This window comes from Perca flavescens, chromosome 16 (genome assembly GCF_004354835.1).
Source record: "Perca flavescens isolate YP-PL-M2 chromosome 16, PFLA_1.0, whole genome shotgun sequence".
Lineage (NCBI taxonomy): Eukaryota > Metazoa > Chordata > Actinopteri > Perciformes > Percidae > Perca > Perca flavescens.
The window spans coordinates 30,374,836-30,394,835 of record NC_041346.1 but is presented as its reverse complement, the minus strand read 5'-3'; the positions used below and the strand labels follow the sequence as shown (position 1 = coordinate 30,394,835).

At 40.7% G+C, this 20,000-nt stretch overlaps 2 protein-coding genes across 5 annotated transcripts in view; one reads left to right on the top strand and one right to left on the bottom strand.

Annotated features, from left to right (window-relative positions):
- The window catches only part of LOC114570554 (drebrin-like protein A), a 23,790-nt gene extending 19,546 nt beyond the window's left edge, over window positions 1–4,244 (bottom strand). The window contains exons 1-2 of the mRNA XM_028600882.1: window positions 4,177–4,244; window positions 1,151–1,303 (exon numbers count right to left, since the gene is read on the bottom strand). Coding sequence (XP_028456683.1) covers window positions 1,151–1,303; window positions 4,177–4,244 — 221 coding nt within the window. The remainder of the gene's footprint in view (window positions 1–1,150; window positions 1,304–4,176) is intronic.
- A 10,999-nt stretch (window positions 4,245–15,243) lies between these two features.
- LOC114571186 (transcription factor 7-like 1-B) overlaps window positions 15,244–20,000 on the top strand; it is a 32,065-nt gene continuing 27,308 nt past the window's right edge. The window contains exons 1-4 of one of the 4 annotated variants that reach the window (XM_028602036.1): window positions 15,244–15,790; window positions 16,232–16,415; window positions 17,393–17,462; window positions 19,618–19,754. In XM_028602036.1, the coding sequence (XP_028457837.1) occupies window positions 16,245–16,415; window positions 17,393–17,462; window positions 19,618–19,754 (378 nt within the window). In that variant the 5' untranslated portion in view covers window positions 15,244–15,790; window positions 16,232–16,244. Of the gene's footprint in view, window positions 15,791–15,816; window positions 16,119–16,228; window positions 16,416–17,392; window positions 17,463–19,617; window positions 19,755–20,000 lie in introns of those variants that run through there. The other 3 variants (XM_028602034.1, XM_028602037.1, XM_028602035.1) reach the window with 3 other exon arrangements.

Genomic DNA, 20,000 nt, shown 5'->3' with positions numbered 1-20,000 from the left:
TGTAGCTAAAGTAACTAGTAACTAAAGCTGTAAAAGGTGAATGTAGCTGAGTAACTAAACTAAAGTAACAGATGAATGTAACTAAAGCTGGAACAGATGAATGTAGCTGAGTAACTAAAGTAACTAGTAACTAAAGCTGTAAAAGGTGAATGTAGCTGAGTAACTAAAGTAACTAGTAACTAAAGCTGGAACAGATGAATGTAACGGAACTAGTAACTAAAACAGTAACTAGTAACTAAAACTGCTGTAAAAGGTGAATGTAGCTGAACTAAAGTAACTAAAGAATAACTAGTAACTAAAGCTGGAACAGATGAATGTAGTGGAGTAACTAAAGTAACTAACAGATGAACTAAACTAAAGGTGGAACAGATGAATGTAGAGGAGTAACTAAAGTAACTAGTAACTAAAGCTGGAACAGATGAATGTAGCGGAGTAACTAAAGTAACTAGTAACTAAAGCTGTAACAGACGGAATGATAAAATGTAGCTTCAGGCTGTGTTCAGAGAACAACTGGAACAGATGAATGTGTGTGTCTAAAGTGTTTAAATGTAGCTTCAGGCTGTGTTCAGAGAACAACTGACTGTGTGTCTGTGTGTTCGTGTGTGTCTGTGTTTTAGTGTGTCTGTGTGTGTGTGTGTGTGTGTGTGTGTGTGTGTGTGTGTGTGTGTGTGTGTGTGTGTGTGTGTGTGTGTGTATGTGTGTCTTGTGCATGTGTGTCTGTGTGTTTCCGTGTGTGTGTGTGTGTGTGTCTGTGTTTGTGTGTGTTTGTGTGTGTGTCTGTCTGTGTTTCCGTGTGCGTGTGTGTGTGTGTGTGTGTGTGTGTGTCCATGTGTGTGTAGGTATGTGTGTGTGTGTCCATGTGTGTGTGTGTGTGTGCGTGCGTGTGTGTGCCTGTTGTGTTAGTGCATGTTTATACAGCTCAAAGCTCATTACAGCACAGAAACAGAGAGGAAATGAGACTCTGTAAAAGCCAAATGCTCACTGTTAAACCCCCCCCCCCTACACACACACACACACACACACACACACACACACACACACACACCCCACCCCCAGACACTCTCCCCCACAACTAGAAGAAAACCAACCAGAAAAGGTCCTGTTTCAGTTTCTGAGTGTTTCGTGTTGCTGGAGTTCAGTGGAAGGAAACCTTCGCGCTGGATGAAATGTTCGAGGCGTGAGGTCATCAAAGGGCTCCGTGTGCACCTGGAGCTCCGCGTTATCGTCTGCATCATCACGCAGACGACAATGTGTGGGCTCCTTCTCCAGCTCGGCACATTTATGGGAGTAGAACGCCTCCAACCTTCACAGAAAACATACTCGTACATACAGAGGCTTGCAAAAGTATTCGTACGTACCCCTTTGTACTTTTCTACATGTAGTCAGTCCTTCCTTCACTATGGGAACGTTTTGTTAAAAAAATGCGATGGAATATGTATGTTTACAGATATTCAGTCATCGCGATACGTAAACAAATAAAATATAAAAATATATACAAATTATATAATATGAAAGTTAAAATAAAAGTAATAGTTTAAACAGAGGGAAATAAAAGCTACAAAAGAGAGACTTTCAAAAATGGTTAATAATATAGACATCAGGAGCACTTAGACATCAGATATTAAGATAGCTTTCAGATTGGATACCAACTTAAGAGACTCAAAGTACATGTCAGATTCAACCTCCAACAACCTGCTTTTCGATGATGTTCATGTCGCGTAATTTCGTAACGTTCCCATGGCAACAGGGGAAAATGGCTGCTCTTGTGTGAAGTAAAACGCAACATTTTTTCAACTTTCTGCTGAGATATATTACGGGACTTTTTAGCAACGAGAATTATACCCCTAAATAAAATCCAGTGCAACCAATTGCCTTCAGAAGTCACAGAATTAGTAAATCGAGTCCACCTGTGTTCTGGGAAGGCGTCGGAGGTTTGTTTGGGGGAAAAGCTACAAAAACAAAAAAAAACGTCGAGAGAGCGACAAAAAGTGTTGAAAAAAAAAGTTTTCATTTAAAATTTTTAACCCAGAAACCAACAAGCTGCATTGGTCGACGAGAAGACAACACAAGGGTTTAACCGAATTTGACTGATCTCAGTCCGTGACGCAATGTGACGTAACGTATTAATAGTTTCACAGGCTGTGTGACTCATTTCCTAACCCTAAACTAAGTAAATACTTAGTATTTAAGACCTGTAAGACCAGCACGCCCAGAATGCACCTGAACACACCTCCCTGTAAGACCAGCACGCCCAGAATGCACCTGAACACACCTCCCTGTAAGACCAGCACGCCCAGAATGCACCTGAACACACCTCCCTGTAAGACCAGCACGCCCAGAATGCACCTGAACACACCTCCCTGTAAGACCAGCACGCCCAGAATGCACCTGAACACACCTCTATGTAAGACCAGCACGCCCAGGATGCACCTGAACACACCTCCCTGTAAGACCAGCACGCCCAGAATGCACCTGAACACACCTCCCTGTAAGACCAGCACGCCCAGAATGCACCTGAACACACCTCCCTGTAAGACCAGCACGCCCAGGACGCACCTGAACACACCTCCCTGTAAGACCAGCATGCCCAGAATGCACCTGAACACACCTCCCTGTAAGACCAGCACGCCCAGAATGCACCTGAACACACCTCCCTGTAAGACCAGCACGCCCAGGGCGCACCTGAACACACCTCCCTGTAAGACCAGCATGCCCAGAATGCACCTGAACACACCTCCCTGTAAGACCAGCACGCCCAGAATGCACCTGAACACACCTCCCTGTAAGACCAGCACGCCCAGGATGCACCTGAACACACCTCCCTGTAAGACCAGCACGCCCAGAATGCACCTGAACACACCTCCCTGTAAGACCAGCACGCCCAGAATGCACCTGAACACACCTCTATGTAAGACCAGCACGCCCAGGATGCACCTGAACACACCTCCCTGTAAGACCAGCACGCCCAGAATGCACCTGAACACACCTCCCTGTAAGACCAGCACGTGAGGTTTTTAAGATGCTGTGTTATCCGTAAGAGATGCATCATGTTGTTTGACGATCAAATCTTATTTTAAGAAATCTTAGCAAGTAAATGTTTTTTACTCGGGGCGGCTGTGGCTCAGTGGTAGAGTGGTCGCCTGCCGATTGGAAGGTTGGTGGTTCGATGTTGAAGTGGCCATGGGCGAGACACTGAACCTCGAGTTGAACCCCTGATGCTGCGCTGATGAGCAGGTGGCCCCTCGTACGGCAGCCTCGGCCACAGCATACGAATGTGTGTGAATGGCTCCTGTACTATGTAAAGGCGCTTTGAGTAGTCTTTAAGACTAGAAAAGCGCTATATTAATACAGTCCATTTACATTTGTTCCACTGGCAGATTTGTACTTATCAGTCCTTCCAGAAAAACGCGGAGTTTTTTTGTGATTGTTGCGGGCAAAAATCCTTGATTATGCAGCACGTTTTCTCAAAAAATGCGATGGAATATGCAGAATTATTTTATGCGATGAAATTGCGGGAACATGCAAAAAAACTGCGGTTTGATGAAAAAGAGAAAAAAAAGTGCAATAAGTAAACAAATAAGATACAAAAATATATACAAATAATATAATATTAAAGTAAAAATAAAAGTAATAGTCTAAACAAAGGGAAATAAAAGATACAAAAGAGACAGACTTTTAAAAATGGTTAATAATATAGACATCGGGATCACTTAGACATCAGATATTAAGATAGCTTTCTGATTGGATACCAATTTAAGAGACTCAAAGTATCAATCTCCAACATCCTGTTTTTCGATGATGTTCACGTCGCGTAATTACGTCACTTCATAACGTTCCCATGGTAACAGGGGAAAATGGCTGCTCTTGTGTGAAGTAAACGCAACATTTTTTCAACTTTCTGCTGAGATATATTATGGGACTTTTTTGCAACGAAAATGCGGGGATTATGAAATCATGCAAGCCCTGTATAGTTTGCGCGGAAATCGGCAATTTATGCGGCGAAAGTGAAGCTTATTTGAAAAAATGCCCCACCCCCGCATACATATGCGGACTTTGGATGATTATGCGTTGAATTATGCGATCGTATAATCACGTTTTTCTGAAGGGACTGTCTTATTACAAGCAAAAACACCTTGTAGACATAGTTTTTTTAAGTGGCCTTTTCCTCCGGTGTACTTTCTCTTTCTGTGTGGTTTCCTCCAGCTGTCATCCTTCTGCTTGTTCCGTCTTTGAGCTTCCTCCATTAAACGCCACAACGAATACACTCGGCTTCCTCGGAAACAAAAGAGGGATTTCCTCCCCAGACCGGCTCTCAAACCGCGGACACACACACACACACACACACACACACACACACACACACACACACACACACACACACACATTTTAACCATTTATTTACAGTACAGGCCAAAAGTTTGGACACACCTTCTCATTCAATGCGTTTCCTTTTTATTTTCATGACTATTTACATTGTAGATTCTCACTGAAGGCATCAAAACTATGAATGAACACATATGGAATTATGTACTTAACAAAAAAGTGTGAAATAACTGAAAACATGTCTTATATTTTAGACTCTTCAAAGTAGCCACCCTTTGCTTTTTTTGATAACTCTGCAAACCCTTGGTGTTCTCTCAATGAGCTTCATGAGGTAGTCACCTGAAATGGTTTTACCTTCACAGGTGTGCTTTGTCAGGGTTAATTAGTGGAATTATTTCCCTTATTAATAAAAAAAGCAGAGGGTGGCTACTTTGAAGAATCTAAAATATAAGACATGTTTTCAGTTATTTCACATATATTATATATATATATATATATATATATATATATATATATATATATATATATATATATATATATATATATATATATACTATTTAAACATATATCTACTAATATATATGTATATATATATATATATATATATATATATATATATATATATATATATATATATATATATATATATATATATAATAGAAACAGAGCCGGTGGAGTGGCCCCTGCTGGAGACTAGAGAGAATGCAGCTTTAAAGAGCTGTATCCTTAACTTCACTTTTCAGACCTGAAAGCTTTTTTTTTATTCTTCTCTTTTTTTTTTGGGGACAGTCTATGGCAGTGACACCACCTTCGCCTCTCCCCATTACCCCCCAAATCCTGCATAGCTTCGGGGGATCTTTACAGTCTGGCCCTGAGCCAAAACACTGAACCCTCCCTGTAATCCCCTCCTGCTGATATACACTGCTGCTGCTGGGTGTGTGTGTGCGTGTGTCTGCGTGTGTGACTGTGTCTCTAAGTGTGTCTGTGTGTGTGTCTGTGTGTGTCTCTGTTAATGTGTGTGTCTGTGTGTGTGTGTGTGTGTGTGTGTGTGTGTCTGCGTGTGTGTGACTGTGTTTCTAAGTGTGTCTGTGTGTGTGTGTGTGTGTGTGTGTCTCTGTGTGTGCGTCTGTGTGTGCGTCTGTGTGTGTGTGTGTGTGTGTCTGTGTCTCTGTTTATGTGTGTGTGTGTGTCTCTGTTTATGTGTGTGTGTGTGTGTGTGTGTGTGTGTCTCTGTTTATGTGTGTGTGTGTGTGTGTCTGTGTGTCTGTGTTTCTGTTTATATGTGTGTAGAGTGTGTGTGCGTGCGTGCATGCGTGCGTGCATGCGTGTGCATATGTCTGTGTGTGTGTGTGTGTGTGTGTGTGTGCGTGTGTGCGTGCGTGTCTGCATGGGTCTGCATGTGTGTGTGTGTGTGTGTGTGTGTGTGTGTGTCTCTGTTTATGTGTGTGTGTGTGTGTGTGTGTGTGTGTGTCTACGTGTGTGTGTGTGTGTGTCTCTGTTTATGTGTGTGTGTGTGTGTGTGTGTGTGTGTGTATGTCTATATGTGTGTGTATGTGTGTGTGTGTGTGTGTGTGTGTGTGTGTGTGTGTGCGTGCGTGTCTGCATGGGTCTGCATGTGTGTGTGTGTGTGTGTGTGTGTGTGTGTGTGTGTGTCTGTGGCTTACAATGGCTGTCTCAGTGTCTAGCCACAGTTTGTGTGCTGTGTTTTTTCACGGCAGACCGGTCATATCTCAATCTGCCTGCCAGGGTTCAGGAGGCCCGTCAGATGGATGGGACTCCCAACATTACAGCCCCGAGTAACACAAGTCAGCTGTGAACACTTGCAGGTTTCAGGTCCCTAACCCCTTTTCCTGTTCGTAATGGTGGAAATGAAACTGGATAGCTGGGCGTTCTGCTGCCTCCAGATGTAGTAACTCTCTCTTTCTCTCTCTCTCTCTCTCTCTCCATCACTTTTTCACCTTTTTTGATGACGAGAGCACAAAGAGCATGTTTCAGAAAGAGCAAAGGCTTAAATATAGCCCCATGTTACACACGTTTAAAGTGTACGCCACAGAATTAGCCAGTGGTGGAATGTAACTAAGTACATTCACTCCTGTACTGTACTTCAGTACACATGTTGAGGTACTTGTACTTTACTCGAGTCTTTTCTTTTCATGCCACTTTCTACTTCTACTCCGCTACATTTCTGAGAGAAATATTGGACTTTTTACTCCACTACATTCATCTGTTACAGCTTTAGTTACTAGTTACTTTAGTTACTCTGCTACATTCATCTGTTACAGCTTTAGTTACTAGTTACTTTAGTTACTCCACTACATTCATCTGTTACAGCTTTAGTTACTAGTTACTTTAGTTACTCCGCTACATTCATCTGTTCCAGCTTTAGTTACTAGTTACTTTAGTTACTCCACTGCATTCATCTGTTCCAGCTTTAGTTACTAGTTACTTTAGTTACTCCGCTACATTCATCTGTTACAGCTTTAGTTACTAGTTACTTTAGTTACTCCACTACATTCATCTGTTCCAGCTTTAGTTACTAGTTACTTTAGTTACTCCACTGCATTCATCTGTTACAGCTTTAGTTACTAGTTACTTTAGTTACTCCTCTACATTCATCTGTTCCAGCTTTAGTTACTAGTTACTTTAGTTACTCCGCTACATTCATCTGTTCCAGCTTTAGTTACTAGTTACTTTAGTTACTCCTCTACATTCATCTGTTCCAGCTTTAGTTACTAGTTACTTTAGTTACTCCGCTACATTCATCTGTTCCAGCTTTAGTTACTAGTTACTTTAGTTACTCCGCTGAATTCATCTGTTCCAGCTTTAGTTACTAGTTACTTTAGTCACTCCACTACATTCATCTGTTCCAGCTTTAGTTACTAGTTACTTTAGTTACTCCGCTACATTCATCTGTTCCAGCTTTAGTTACTAGTTACTTTAGTTACTCCGCTACATTTATCGGTTACAGCTTTAGTTACTAGTTACTTTAGTTACTCCACTACATTCATCTGTTCCAGCTTTAGTTACTAGTTACTTTAGTTACTCCACTGCATTCATCTGTTACAGCTTTAGTTACTAGTTACTTTAGTTACTCCTCTACATTCATCTGTTCCAGCTTTAGTTACTAGTTACTTTAGTTACTCCTCTACATTCATCTGTTCCAGCTTTAGTTACTAGTTACTTTTACTCCACTAGTTCCACTCCTTTAGTTACTCCACTACATTCATCTGTTCCAGCTTTAGTTACTAGTTACTTTAGTTACTCCACTACATTCATCTGTTCCAGCTTTAGTTACTAGTTACTTTAGTTACTCCACTACATTCATCTGTTCCAGCTTTAGTTACTAGTTACTTTAGTTACTCCGCTACATTCATCTGTTCATCTTTAGTTACTAGTTACTTTAGTTACTTTCATCTGTTACAGCTTTAGTTACTAGTTACTTTAGTTACTCCACTACATTCATCTGTTCCAGCTTTAGTTACTAGTTACTTTAGTTACTCCACTACCTTCATCTGTTACAGCTTTAGTTACTAGTTACTTTAGTTACTTTAGTCACTCCGCTACATTCATCTGTTACAGCTTTAGTTACTAGTTACTTTAGTTACTCCGCTACATTCATCTCATCTTTAGTTCCAGTTTTAGTTACTAGTTACTTTAGTTACTAGTTACTTTAGTCACTCCGCTACATTCATCTGTTCCAGCTTTAGTTACTAGTTACTTTAGTTACTCCACTACCTTCATCTGTTACAGCTTTAGTTACTAGTTACTTTAGTTACTCCGCTACATTCATCTGTTACAGCTTTAGTTACTAGTTACTTTAGTTACTCCGCTCATCTCTGTTCCAGCTTTATTCATCTGTTCCAGCTTTTATTTATCTGTTACTTTAGTTACTAGTTACTTTAGTCACTCCGCTACATTCATCTGTTCCAGCTTTAGTTACTAGTTACTTTAGTTACTCCGCTACATTCATCTGTTCCAGCTTTAGTTACTAGTTACTTTAGTTACTCCGCTACATTCATCTGTTCCAGCTTTAGTTACTAGTTACTTTAGTTACTCCGCTACATTCATCTGTTCCAGCTTTAGTTACTAGTTACTTTAGTTACCCTGCTACATTCATCTGTTACAGCTTTAGTTACTAGTTACTTTAGTTACTCCACTGCATTCATCTGTTCCAGCTTTAGTTACTAGTTACTTTAGTTACTCTGCTACATTCATCTGTTCCAGCTTTAGTTACTAGTTACTTTAGTTACTCCACTACATTCATCTGTTCCAGCTTTTAGTTACTAGTTACTTTAGTTACTCCGCTACATTCATCTGTTCCAGCTTTAGTTACTAGTTACTTTAGTTACTAGTTACTTTATCTGTTCCAGCTTTATTCATCTGTTCCAGCTTTCATCTTACTAGTTACTTTAGTTTAGTTACTCCGCTACATTCATCTGTTCCAGCTTTAGTTACTAGTTACTTTAGTTACTCTGCTACATTCATCTGTTACAGTTTTAGTTACTAGTTACTCTGTTTCATCTGTTAGTTTTAGTTACCACTTTAGTTACATTCATCTGTTCCAGCTTTAGTTACTAGTTACTTTAGTTACTCCACTGCATTCATCTGTTCCAGCTTTTAGTTACTAGTTACTTTAGTTACTTTAGTCACTACATTCATCTGTTCCAGCTTTTAGTTACTAGTTACTTTAGTTACTCCACTACATTCATCTGTTCCAGCTTTAGTTACTAGTTACTTTAGTTACTCCGCTACATTCATCTGTTCCAGCTTTAGTTACTAGTTACTTTAGTTACTCCGCTACATTCATCTGTTCCAGCTTTAGTTACTAGTTACTTTAGTTACTCTGCTACATTCATCTGTTACAGCTTTAGTTACTAGTTACTTTAGTTACTCCACTACATTCATCTGTTCCAGCTTTAGTTACTAGTTACTTTAGTTACTCCACTGCATTCATCTGTTCCGGCTTTAGTTACTAGTTACTTTAGTTACTAGTTCATCTGTTCCAGCTTTTAGTTACTAGTTACTTTAGTTACATTCATCTGTTCCAGCTTTTTACTTTACTTTAGTTACATTCATCTGTTACTTTAGTTACTAGTTACTTTAGTTACTCCGCTACATTCATCTGTTCCAGCTTTAGTTACTAGTTACTTTAGTTACTCCGCTACATTCATCTGTTCCAGCTTTAGTTACTAGTTACTTTAGTTACTCCACTACATTCATCTGTTACAGCTTTAGTTACTAGTTACTTTAGTTACTCCACTACATTCATCTGTTCCAGCTTTAGTTACTAGTTACTTTAGTTACTCTGCTACATTCATCTGTTCCAGCTTTAGTTACTAGTTACTTTAGTTACTCTGCTACATTCATCTGTTCCAGCTTTAGTTACTAGTTACTTTAGTTACTCCTCTACATTCATCTGTTACAGCTTTAGTTACTAGTTACTTTAGTTACTCCACTACATTCATCTGTTCCAGCTTTAGTTACTAGTTACTTTAGTTACTCCACTACCTTCATCTGTTACAGCTTTAGTTACTAGTTACTTTAGTTACTCCGCTACATTCATCTGTTACAGCTTTAGTTACTAGTTACTTTAGTTACTCCACTGCATTCATCTGTTCCAGCTTTAGTTACTAGTTACTTTAGTCACTCCACTACATTCATCTGTTACAGCTTTAGTTACTAGTTACTTTAGTCACTCCACTACATTCATCTGTTACAGCTTTAGTTACTAGTTACTTTACAAGTTCAGATTTTTGCAGGACTTTAACTTGCTAACAGAGTATTTTTACAGTGTGGTATTAGTACTGGGTCTGAATACTTCTTCTGTACTGGATGTATTTAGCATGACTCACAGGGTAGACTAAAACCAAAACAACACTAGAAAATGCATTTCCTGCAGAAAATGCGTGGGAATGCTGAACAGCTGAATTGCTAAAGCTAAACTGGATAAATAGCTTAAATCCGTAAGAAGAAGTAGAAGTAGTGAGAATAGTTTAGAAAGTGGAAATCGGTTTAATAAGAATGAATTTCATTAAAAAGTTAAAAGCTTACGCTAAACTGAACTGTTGGCTTTAAAGGTTGAATAATGACAAAATATGTAGAACATTGTGAGGTCTGAGTAGATTTTCTAACTGATAATGACTCACATATGAAGAAATATGAAACAAATTGTATGAAAAATCTTAAAGCCCAGATTTATTGCACAGCGCTGCTGAAAAATCTACAAAAAAATTAAGAGTTGGAAGCTAAACTGCATTACCTAAATAAGTTATAGTTGCCTGAAAAGAAGGGGGCTGAACAACTTTGCATTGAAAACGAAAAATGAAATGCAATTATGACAAGGATGTTGAAAAAAGGTCTTTAACTTTTAAATGATGTGTGTGTTTGTCTGTGTTTGTGTCTGTCTGTGTCTGTGCGTGTGTGAATATTTTGTGAACATTTTAAAGTTTGTTTGGCGTCTGTAGGTGAAAGGTATGAAGGAGCTGAAACTTTTGGGAGCGGAAGAAGATTTTAAGGGTTTGAATCATGCTCTCATTCACTTCAATGTTAAAAAAAAGTGTTAAAAAGCTTAATATTTTAAAAAGTATGAATGGTATAAAAAAAGTTGACGAAGTCCCATCATAAGCTGAAAGAGCTGAACATTTTAAAAGCTGAAAGGTTTTAATAGGTGAAAGTATGCAGAAGTTACGCAGAGCCAAAAAACGTACGGAATAATAATAACTTTATAAAGAACTGAATAACAATAGTTAGAAGAGCATTCCCACTAAAAATGAACAACAATAGTGGGAATGCTGCTGTATCAGCATTCCCACTAAATAAGCAGTGAAACATATTTTCACTGACTGTATCTGCTTCTTTCTGTTCTTAACTATACAAAAATGACGGTTAAAGCATTGAAGTCAACATCGAATTTGTGGTACTTAACATTATGGTTATAGGATGTGCAATGCCTGATAGGGTACTGGTGCAATAAATCTATGCTATGTTACATTTGATATGGTATTATGCAATTGGGCATTGTGCAATACAGAAGTTATTGACCACAGCGTGAGTTAACGGGAAATGTGCAATCTTTATCAAAATGAAGTGCAATACGAGTAGGAGGATGTTGTTGTGGGTTCTCTAATGTTCTTCTGGGATTGTGAGGAAAGGTGTATGTGTGTGTGTGAGTGTGTGTGTGTGTGTGTGTGTGTGTGTGTGTGTGTGTGTGTGTGAGGTTTATTAGATGTTCATTTTAGCATTGAATGAGATAACGTATGTTTCTAGGTTAACTGTATGTGTTTATTGTGTGTTTATGCGCGATGTGTCGCCATTTCGTTTCCCAAGATGAATTTCTCCAATAGGAGACAATAAAGGCGTATCTTAGCAGCAGCCATCTTAGCATTGACGTCAATGTCTGCACAACGATTGGATGACCTACTTCATACGTGTCAACTACTCATGGCCCGTGGGCCCAAATCCGGTCCCTCGCAGATTTTGATCCAGCCCACAATACATTTTGGCTCGCCTAGTTTTTTTGTAGCTTTTTCAAAAGTTTTTGTCACTTTTGCAGATGCTTTTGGTGCCTCTTTTCCGACGTTTTTTTTACCACTTTTTCTAACGTTTTTGGGGCCTTTTCTGGCGTTTTTTCCCCAATGTTTTTTAAGTTACTTTTTTGGGGCTTTATGTCAACCAAACTGTAAGTGAGAATATATGAGACACGCAATAATCCAGTTAAAGATCCTTGACTTTTTCGAATAAATAAAAGCATGTGAATAAACTTGACATGTCTGGCCCTTGATGTGATTCTTAGTTTCCAGTGTGGCCCTCTGGGAAGTTGAGTTTGAAACCCCTGACCTACTCGTGTGATTGAGCCTTTCATTCACTATAAAAGAACTCATCTTAACCCAGTAAGTTTACCAGAGAGACCTGCAGTCACTCTGAGAGTCCTGGTATCAGGTTGTCGGCAAACTCGTCCGTGCTTCCTGTTTCTGCTTTGTCGCGCACCGCTGAGTGGTGCACAACCTCTGGTCACGCCCTTAAAATCCCGGCGCGCCAGCGAGATCTACGTCATTTTGACGTCACATTGTCGCGCGCGCATTGTCGGAAATGGAGATTGTAAAGACGCCATAATACTTCCTCACCTTCCTGCTTTGCTCCCGCCAGAACTACTACAGCCACTAGAGGGCGCCCGCCACTAGAGACGGAAATATAGGTCGTAATTGCTGCTCAGAACAAACGACTCATGTGGCCGTTATTTTCAGGCCAGAAAAGTCTCCGTAAGAAGACACGTTATGGAAGCAATTTAGCCAGAAAAATCTCAGAATTGCAGAAGTACATAAAATAAATAGTTTTTGGTGTCTCTCGCCCAAGGGGGGCTAAGCTTCACTTCAGAACTCAAACCTCCGATGGCGCCATTTTGTTGCTACAAAGGTATCACCTCTTGTTAGCATTACACTGACCGCCATTTTTTTTTTTACGTCACTTGACGGCAAATAACTTTACATCTGAAGCGTTTAAAGACTTTATTTGTCCGTTGTTTATTTCTAAAGAATCACGACAATGTATAAAAGGCTCCATTACCTTGTAGCTCACGTTATAGCTCCGTAGCAGATGCTTTTATAAAAATAGGCTAACGATTGGGTCATAACCACGAGACTTACTGTCACACAGTAGAGGAATTACCGTATAGTACAGGAGAAGTTCACAGGCAGTTTGGACTTCCATTAGCTGTTTAGGTTTAATTACTAATGTTAACTAGCATGTTAGTGATCAATAATTAGCCTGTGTCTATGTTATCTCCTTACATATACCTACACTCTCCGTCTCTGTAAGATTGGGAATGATTGAGATTTCTCTCTCACAGCTACCAGAAGACTTCACACTTTCAGACACGTTGATCACGTCACATCTACGTTGTCTCTGTCAGTTGGAGGCTGCTCAGTAAAGCAAGAGATCACCGGAAAAGTGCTTCTAATAGCCTTCACTGGTCTCCATCCAGAGACACGGGGTCTATTGGTCCATTGTATATATGTCAATGCTCTCGCCTCCCTGTCTCTCTCCTTCGCTCTCTCAGCTTGCCGCGCTGTAACATTCAGTTTTCAGTGTAAAGTCATGCAGTCGTGTTAATGGTTGTAACAGATGTTCCAGCTGTTCATGGCTTTGACCCGGGGCTGACCTGCTATTGTGCTCTGCAGCTGAAACACAAGAACTGTGTGTGTGACAAAGAATCTTATTGACTTCGCTCTGAAAACACCCTGAAATACGGCAGGCTGAGGCTTTACATTTACATCGCTACGTTTCGGGTTTTTAAGCATTGTTTTGAGCCAGTGAGCAAGTTTTTTTTTAAACGTTGGCGTCAGTGTCGGTGTTGCCAAAGGTCTCCGTTGGAGCAGGGGGAATGAGAGGGTGAAAACACCAGAGCAGGGGGAATGAGAGGGTGGAAACACCAGAGCAGGGGGAATGAGAGGGTGAAAACACCAGAGCAGGGGGAATGAGAGGGTGAAAACACCAGAGCAGGGGGAATGAGAGGGTGGAAACACCAGAGCAGGGGGAATGAGAGGGTGGAAACACCAGAGCAGGGGGAATGAGAGGGTGAAAACACCAGAGCAGGGGGAATGAGAGGGTGGGAACACCAGAGCAGGGGGAATGAGAGGGTGAAAACACCAGAGCAGGGGGAATGAGAGGGTGAAAACACCAGAGCAGGGGGACATTTGGGGGTTGAGATCTCTAACTATCCACGGAGGCCCCAGGGATTTAAAAAGAGCGACAAAAACAATGAAAAGCCAAACACACAAACTTCAAAGACTTCGAAAACAATACAAAAAAGGAGACAAAAACATTGAAAAAATTGTCCCAAAAAACCCTCATAAAAGGCGGGAAAAACTCAACAACAGCTTTGATGAAAGTTAAAACATTGAAAAGGGACAAAAACTTCGGAAAAAGCCCAGTTTTGATTACATTTACATCATTTACAATTTACGATGCAGTACTTTGTGTGTTTGTAACCAGACTGTTGGTAGCCTATTAGTACTTTTACTTTAGTAATCTGAGTACTTCTTCCACTTATGAAAACAACATAACAGTCCCTCCAGAAAAACGCAATTATGCGATCGCATAATTCAACGCATAATCAGCCAAAGTCTGCATATTTATGCGGGGCCGCATATTTTCAAATATCCCGCACTTTCGCCGCATAATTTGCAGATTTCCGGGCAAAATATGCGGTGCTTGCATGATGTCATAATCCCCGCATTTTCGTTTCGCAAATAAGTCCCATAATATATCTTAGCAGAAAGTTAAAAAAATGCTGTGTTTACTTCAAACGAGAGCTGCCATTTTCCCCTGTTGCCATGGGAACGTTATGAAATGACGTGAACATTATCGAAAAGCAGGATGTTTTCCAACAAGTTCCCGCAATTGCATTGCATAAAATTGCATAAATATCCTGTATCAGTCCTGTATTCCATATTCCATCGCAAGAAAAACTTGCCGCATAATTATCAATTATTATTTCATGCATATTTTTTCCTATTATTTAATGTATACTCTGTATGTGTGCTGTGTGTCTGACACCGTTATTTCCCATTGTTTGGGATCAATAAAACTCTATCTATCTATCTATCTATCTATCTATCTATCTATCTATCTATCTATCTATCTATCTATCTATCTATCTATTTATCTATTCAAGGATTTTTGCCCGCAACAATCTCAAAAAAAACTCCGCATTTTTCTGGAAGGACTGACATAAAGACCCGCTTGTTTCCCTCCTCGTAGGTCAAGAGGTCAGAGAAGTGTCTAACTGCTTCTTTAAGGTCCAATAAAAGTGTCCTTTTTGTCCCATCTTAAACTCCTCCTCCCTCCTTTTTTTGTGCCTCCTTCTCTCCTGCAAACAAATGGGATCAACCTGTTGTGCTGCCTGATCCGGGATCAGTTCAGTTTGCTCGCCCTCGTGCTTGTGGAACAGCGGGAGCGCGCTTCGCTGAACTGATCCAGGGTCTGTAACGTCACGGAGCTCCAGCCCCTCCAGTTGTGTTCCGACGGGCAGCCTCGCGCAGTCTTTTCCCTTCAACCGCTCCAGAAGCTCATTCTTCAACCAAATCGACTTGAATCAGCGAGTGTTTTTTTTTTTTTTTTTTTTTGGAAAATGCGGAAACGACCGTTTTAAAAAATCCTTTAGTGGGAATTATGCGTGTTTTAAACCGGACTAACGATGTTGGAATTAAATCAAAACGGGCCTCTACTTTTTCCCCTGGAGTGACGTTAACTGCGCGTAAACTTTTCAGTCGGAGCGACTGCTCCACGCTCGGTTTCATAATGTCAACGGCCCTGAGTCGGTTATGAGTGATTGTTATTGTAATTTTTTTAACCGTTTTGAGCATTTCCTGTCCCTGCACTGCTTTTTATGGACTCTTTTCTCGGTGGAAACCAGCTCAAGGAGGACTTCTTCCACACCTCAGGAATTCGACGTCAGTGAACGCCGCAGGTAGCTAAGCTAGGCTAGCAAGGCTAGCTTGTAAGATAGTTTTTTGGTTGTGACTAGAATGGATACAGCTCCGGCCGGAAGTTACGCAAAATTACGCTGAATCTCCCTAAATATACTTTTATATAATAATATAATTGTAACGCTTTCACCCAGGAAATGCGTGTTCGTTCATCCGGAGTGTTCTAATCCAAACCCGAAACTTAACTATTCGTTTCGGTGCGTAAACTTAACTGTCGTCGCCGTAGCTGTATCCCCTTCTAGCCTCAACCCTTCAACGGACAAAACAAGCAGTTAACGCAGCGTGTGGTGCGTGCAGCACGCATTTAACGTAAGCTGAATGTTTTCGTTAAGGTTTTCCAGTCATGTATGTGTGTTGTTGTTGTTTTTTAAACCGACTGTAACTCGGGCTGAACTCCAACCCCCTTTTTTTTATGTTAGCAGCTAACGTCCAAACATGCCGCAGCTAAACGGGGCAGACGGAGACGACTTGGGAGCAAGCGATGAACTCATTGCGTTTAAAGACGAAGGGGAACAAGAGGAAAAGAGGAATGTGTCCTCTGAACGGGACCTAGACGACGTAAAGTCCTCTCTGGTCAACGAGTCAGAGTCCAGCTCAGACTCTGAGGTAAGTTGGACCCACTTATCAACTTTTAATTAGATCCCCAGCAGTGTTTCCCCCACCTCCGTAGCTTTGTGGAAGACTTGGGTGCACGTATGGTTTCGATGTCCTTCCTCAAGAAAATGGGAAGTTTTCCAAGACGTTTCCCCATAATTGTTGGGTCTCTTTGTAGTCGTGTTGTCTCTTTTTGTTGTTGTGATCTTTTTTCTTTCTTTAGGGTCTCTTCTCCACATCATTTTGAACTAGTATTACCATATATGCAGGGTCCAGAATTAGCACCATCTACTAGCCAAATGCTTAAGTGGCTGGTAGATTTACTTCACTTACCAGCCCAACAAAACGATGATTATCTATTGAGTGGTGTGGACAAAAGAAGTTTATTTTGGACCCTGCATATCTGTGTCTTAAACATTGGAAAAGCTAGAGTAGATGATAATGAATAAATACCACTCAAGCTTGAAGATTATAAGGTTTAGGTGCAGCTAACAGCTAAGCCTAATGAATATAACTAAAAGTCTTTTCTAAGAGCTAATGATTGTAGTTGGACTTCTTTAGCAAGTTTTTGTCTTTAAGCATTTTGAGAGTTGTATATTTATTAGATAGCTTTAAACTACCACACAGGGACACAAACTGACTACAAAGAGGTGCCAGATGACCACAGAGACTCAAAACAACCCCAAAGAAAACACAAATGACACTAAAACCCACATAATCAGTATCCCACAAAGAGACCTAAAATGTTTGGGGGGAATGGCATTTTCTTTATATTGACAATAGTCACATTTTCTTGGGGAAGGACGCCTAAACCCCTTCACCAAACACGGGCACATAAGGCTTCCACAAAGCAAGGAAATACACTGGACCAGATATAAAACTTTTAATTAGAGCCCCAGTGGAGTTTGTTTGTGTGCTTTTCCACAGCATCCACAATGCTCTCTCTATCTTTGTTTACACTCACTGTGTTTGTGTGTGTCTGTGTGCAGGCAGACAGACGCCCCAGGACCAATCCAGATGCGGAGAGCAGGGCCAGGCAGAATTATCTGTTTCAGGAAGGTAATTAACACACTTTTTTTTTTTTTTTTGCATTTGGTGGGAATCCTCCCAATGCTACTATGTCTCACAGACTTCACTATACAAGTAAACGTAACGTCCCCGCTGAGAGTAGGGCTGCAACTAACGATTATGTTCAAAGTCGATTTTAATCAGTGGATTATTTCCTGGATGAATGGATTAGTTGTTTGGTTTATAAAAAGGTTAGAAAATTGCAAGAAAAAATGATGGATCGGTGTTTCCCGAAAAGCCCAATATGACGTCCTCCAATGTCTTGTTCTGTTCTACAACTCAAAGATATTCAGTTTGCTGTCACAGAGGAGAGAAGAAACTAGAACATATTCACATTTAACAAGCTGGGATCAGAGAAGCTTGACTGTTTTTTCATATAAAAAAAAAAAAAAAAATGATTTGAATCGTTATCAAAATAGCTGGTGTTTGATCGATGCATCCTTGAAGCTCTACTATCCTCCCCTAAGCAAAGAGCAGACACTCTGCAACGTGGCTCGGCTTTATGCGATCTGCTCAGGTTTGACTACAGCGGGCTGGCCCAACTGGCTTGAAAAGATTAGATTCAACTTTATTGTCATTGTGCGGAGTACAAAGACAACAAAATGCAGTTTCCGTCCAACCAGAAGTGCAAAAAGTGCAATGTGATATGCAAAGTAAAGACAGGACAAGAGCTATAGTGCCGTGTAGACAGTAGTGTGCAGTTGGTTTACAGAAGGTGGTTTTGAGTAATATAAATTAAATATAAATATGTGCAGTGTATTAGCAGTTACCTTATAGAGCAGAATATGGCTATGTAATATGAACAATGTATGAACAACATGTACAGATATGTGCAATAGTAAGAATAAGATACTTTAGATATTTGCAGTGTATTAACAGAGGAAAGCAACTTCAAGTGGAAGCGGTGACTGTGTAACTGGTTCCACTGGTCTAACCAGCAGCTGTTCATTAGCAACCCTTCTGGTACGGGAAACTTGTATCTTGACCTCTCTTACCAAATAGCGGAAACACGGGATGAAACTGAATGTGTGTGTGTGTGCGTGCGCGCGAGTAAAATAGTTATTTAATGTTTCCGGGTCAGTCAAAATAGACTTTATTGCCATTGCACAAGCTTGTGTACAGCGAGATTTGCTGTGCCGTACCTGAATATAAAAGTACTTAAAGTTATAAATGCACAATTACTCTTAATGTACACTCGTGCACAGTCATCCCAGTCAATAAATCTATGAACAAGCATTTTAAAATCATGGAAACGGTATTGCACATATAGTTCATGCCACTGAGTGGCTACATTCGTAGGTAAGTGGAGACACTTTGTTTCTTCCACTACACCTGTAGAGCTGCTACTCGCTCCGAAGCTAACCACTGTCACTCTCTCACTCGCTCTACAACGCACTGCCCAAACACACGCGCCGGCCCTGCTTTTCTCTTAAAAAGAGACCGACTCACAAGAATAAACTTCAGGCCATGCTTTTAAAGTTTTCGCTCTCTCATCTTGGTGTGAGCTACAGAGTCGCCTTTTAAACTAGATTATTTTATAAGCATGCATGATTGTAGACCGGATTAAGGACTATTTGATTACTCAATGTACATTGTTTGGTGTAATCGGCTGTTTTGTTTTAAGTCTGTTTGTTCTTTTAGTTGAAACTTTGTATGCGTCGGTCTCGGCGAGGACTCTTGTAAAAGAGTTTCTGGATCTAAATGGGTATATTCATGGTAAAGTAAAGGTAAAATAAAATAAAAAAACCAACTGGTGTTTGGTTGAGATTGGGCCTCGGCACAGAGAAGGCTCCAAAAGAACCAGCCCCCCTGTTTTACCTGCACCCACACCCTCTGGATCAGGCTGTATTCGCTTTTGTTTACAATATCAACGGCTAAAAGCATGCTAATTGCAAAGCCATCCAGCTCAACCCACCAGGTGAGCAATAGCCAAATAATGACCCTCAGCTATCGCACGTTAGCCGGCAACAAAGCACAGCCATCACATTAGGCTAACAATGTGTCGGGCTAATTAGCATGCCTATGGAGCCATCGGAGGAGCCACACAACCTGTTAAATTATAATGAAACCCCATGATGGGCGAGCTGATCTTTGGAACCTTTTTGTTTTAAATGTTGCTCACTGTGATGTTGAACTTGTTCCTCAGCCCTGCGGAGGCAGCAGGACGCCGGCCTCTTCCAGCACTCCCCCTACGTTGGATATCCCTTCTTCATGATCCCGGACCTGGGGAACCTCTGCAGTCCCTACCTCGCCAACGGAGCTCTCCCGCCAAGTGCCAGGACGGTAAGTCAACAACTGCCAACAGTTCCCTGTCTATTGAAACGCAGTGTGTTTGGTTTAATATTTGTTTTTTGGGGAGAAAGACCGGTTTGGTTGTTTTTGCACCTAGTGTGACATCCCAGTTTCCTCCCAGAAAAGTTGTCTAGCCCGGTGGCGAGTGTCTTCGGGCCCAGTCACGCACTGATGAGCGCTTAAGGTGGTTTGTGTGATACCAGAATAATGGATGGAATCACAACATTGAGAAAAGCT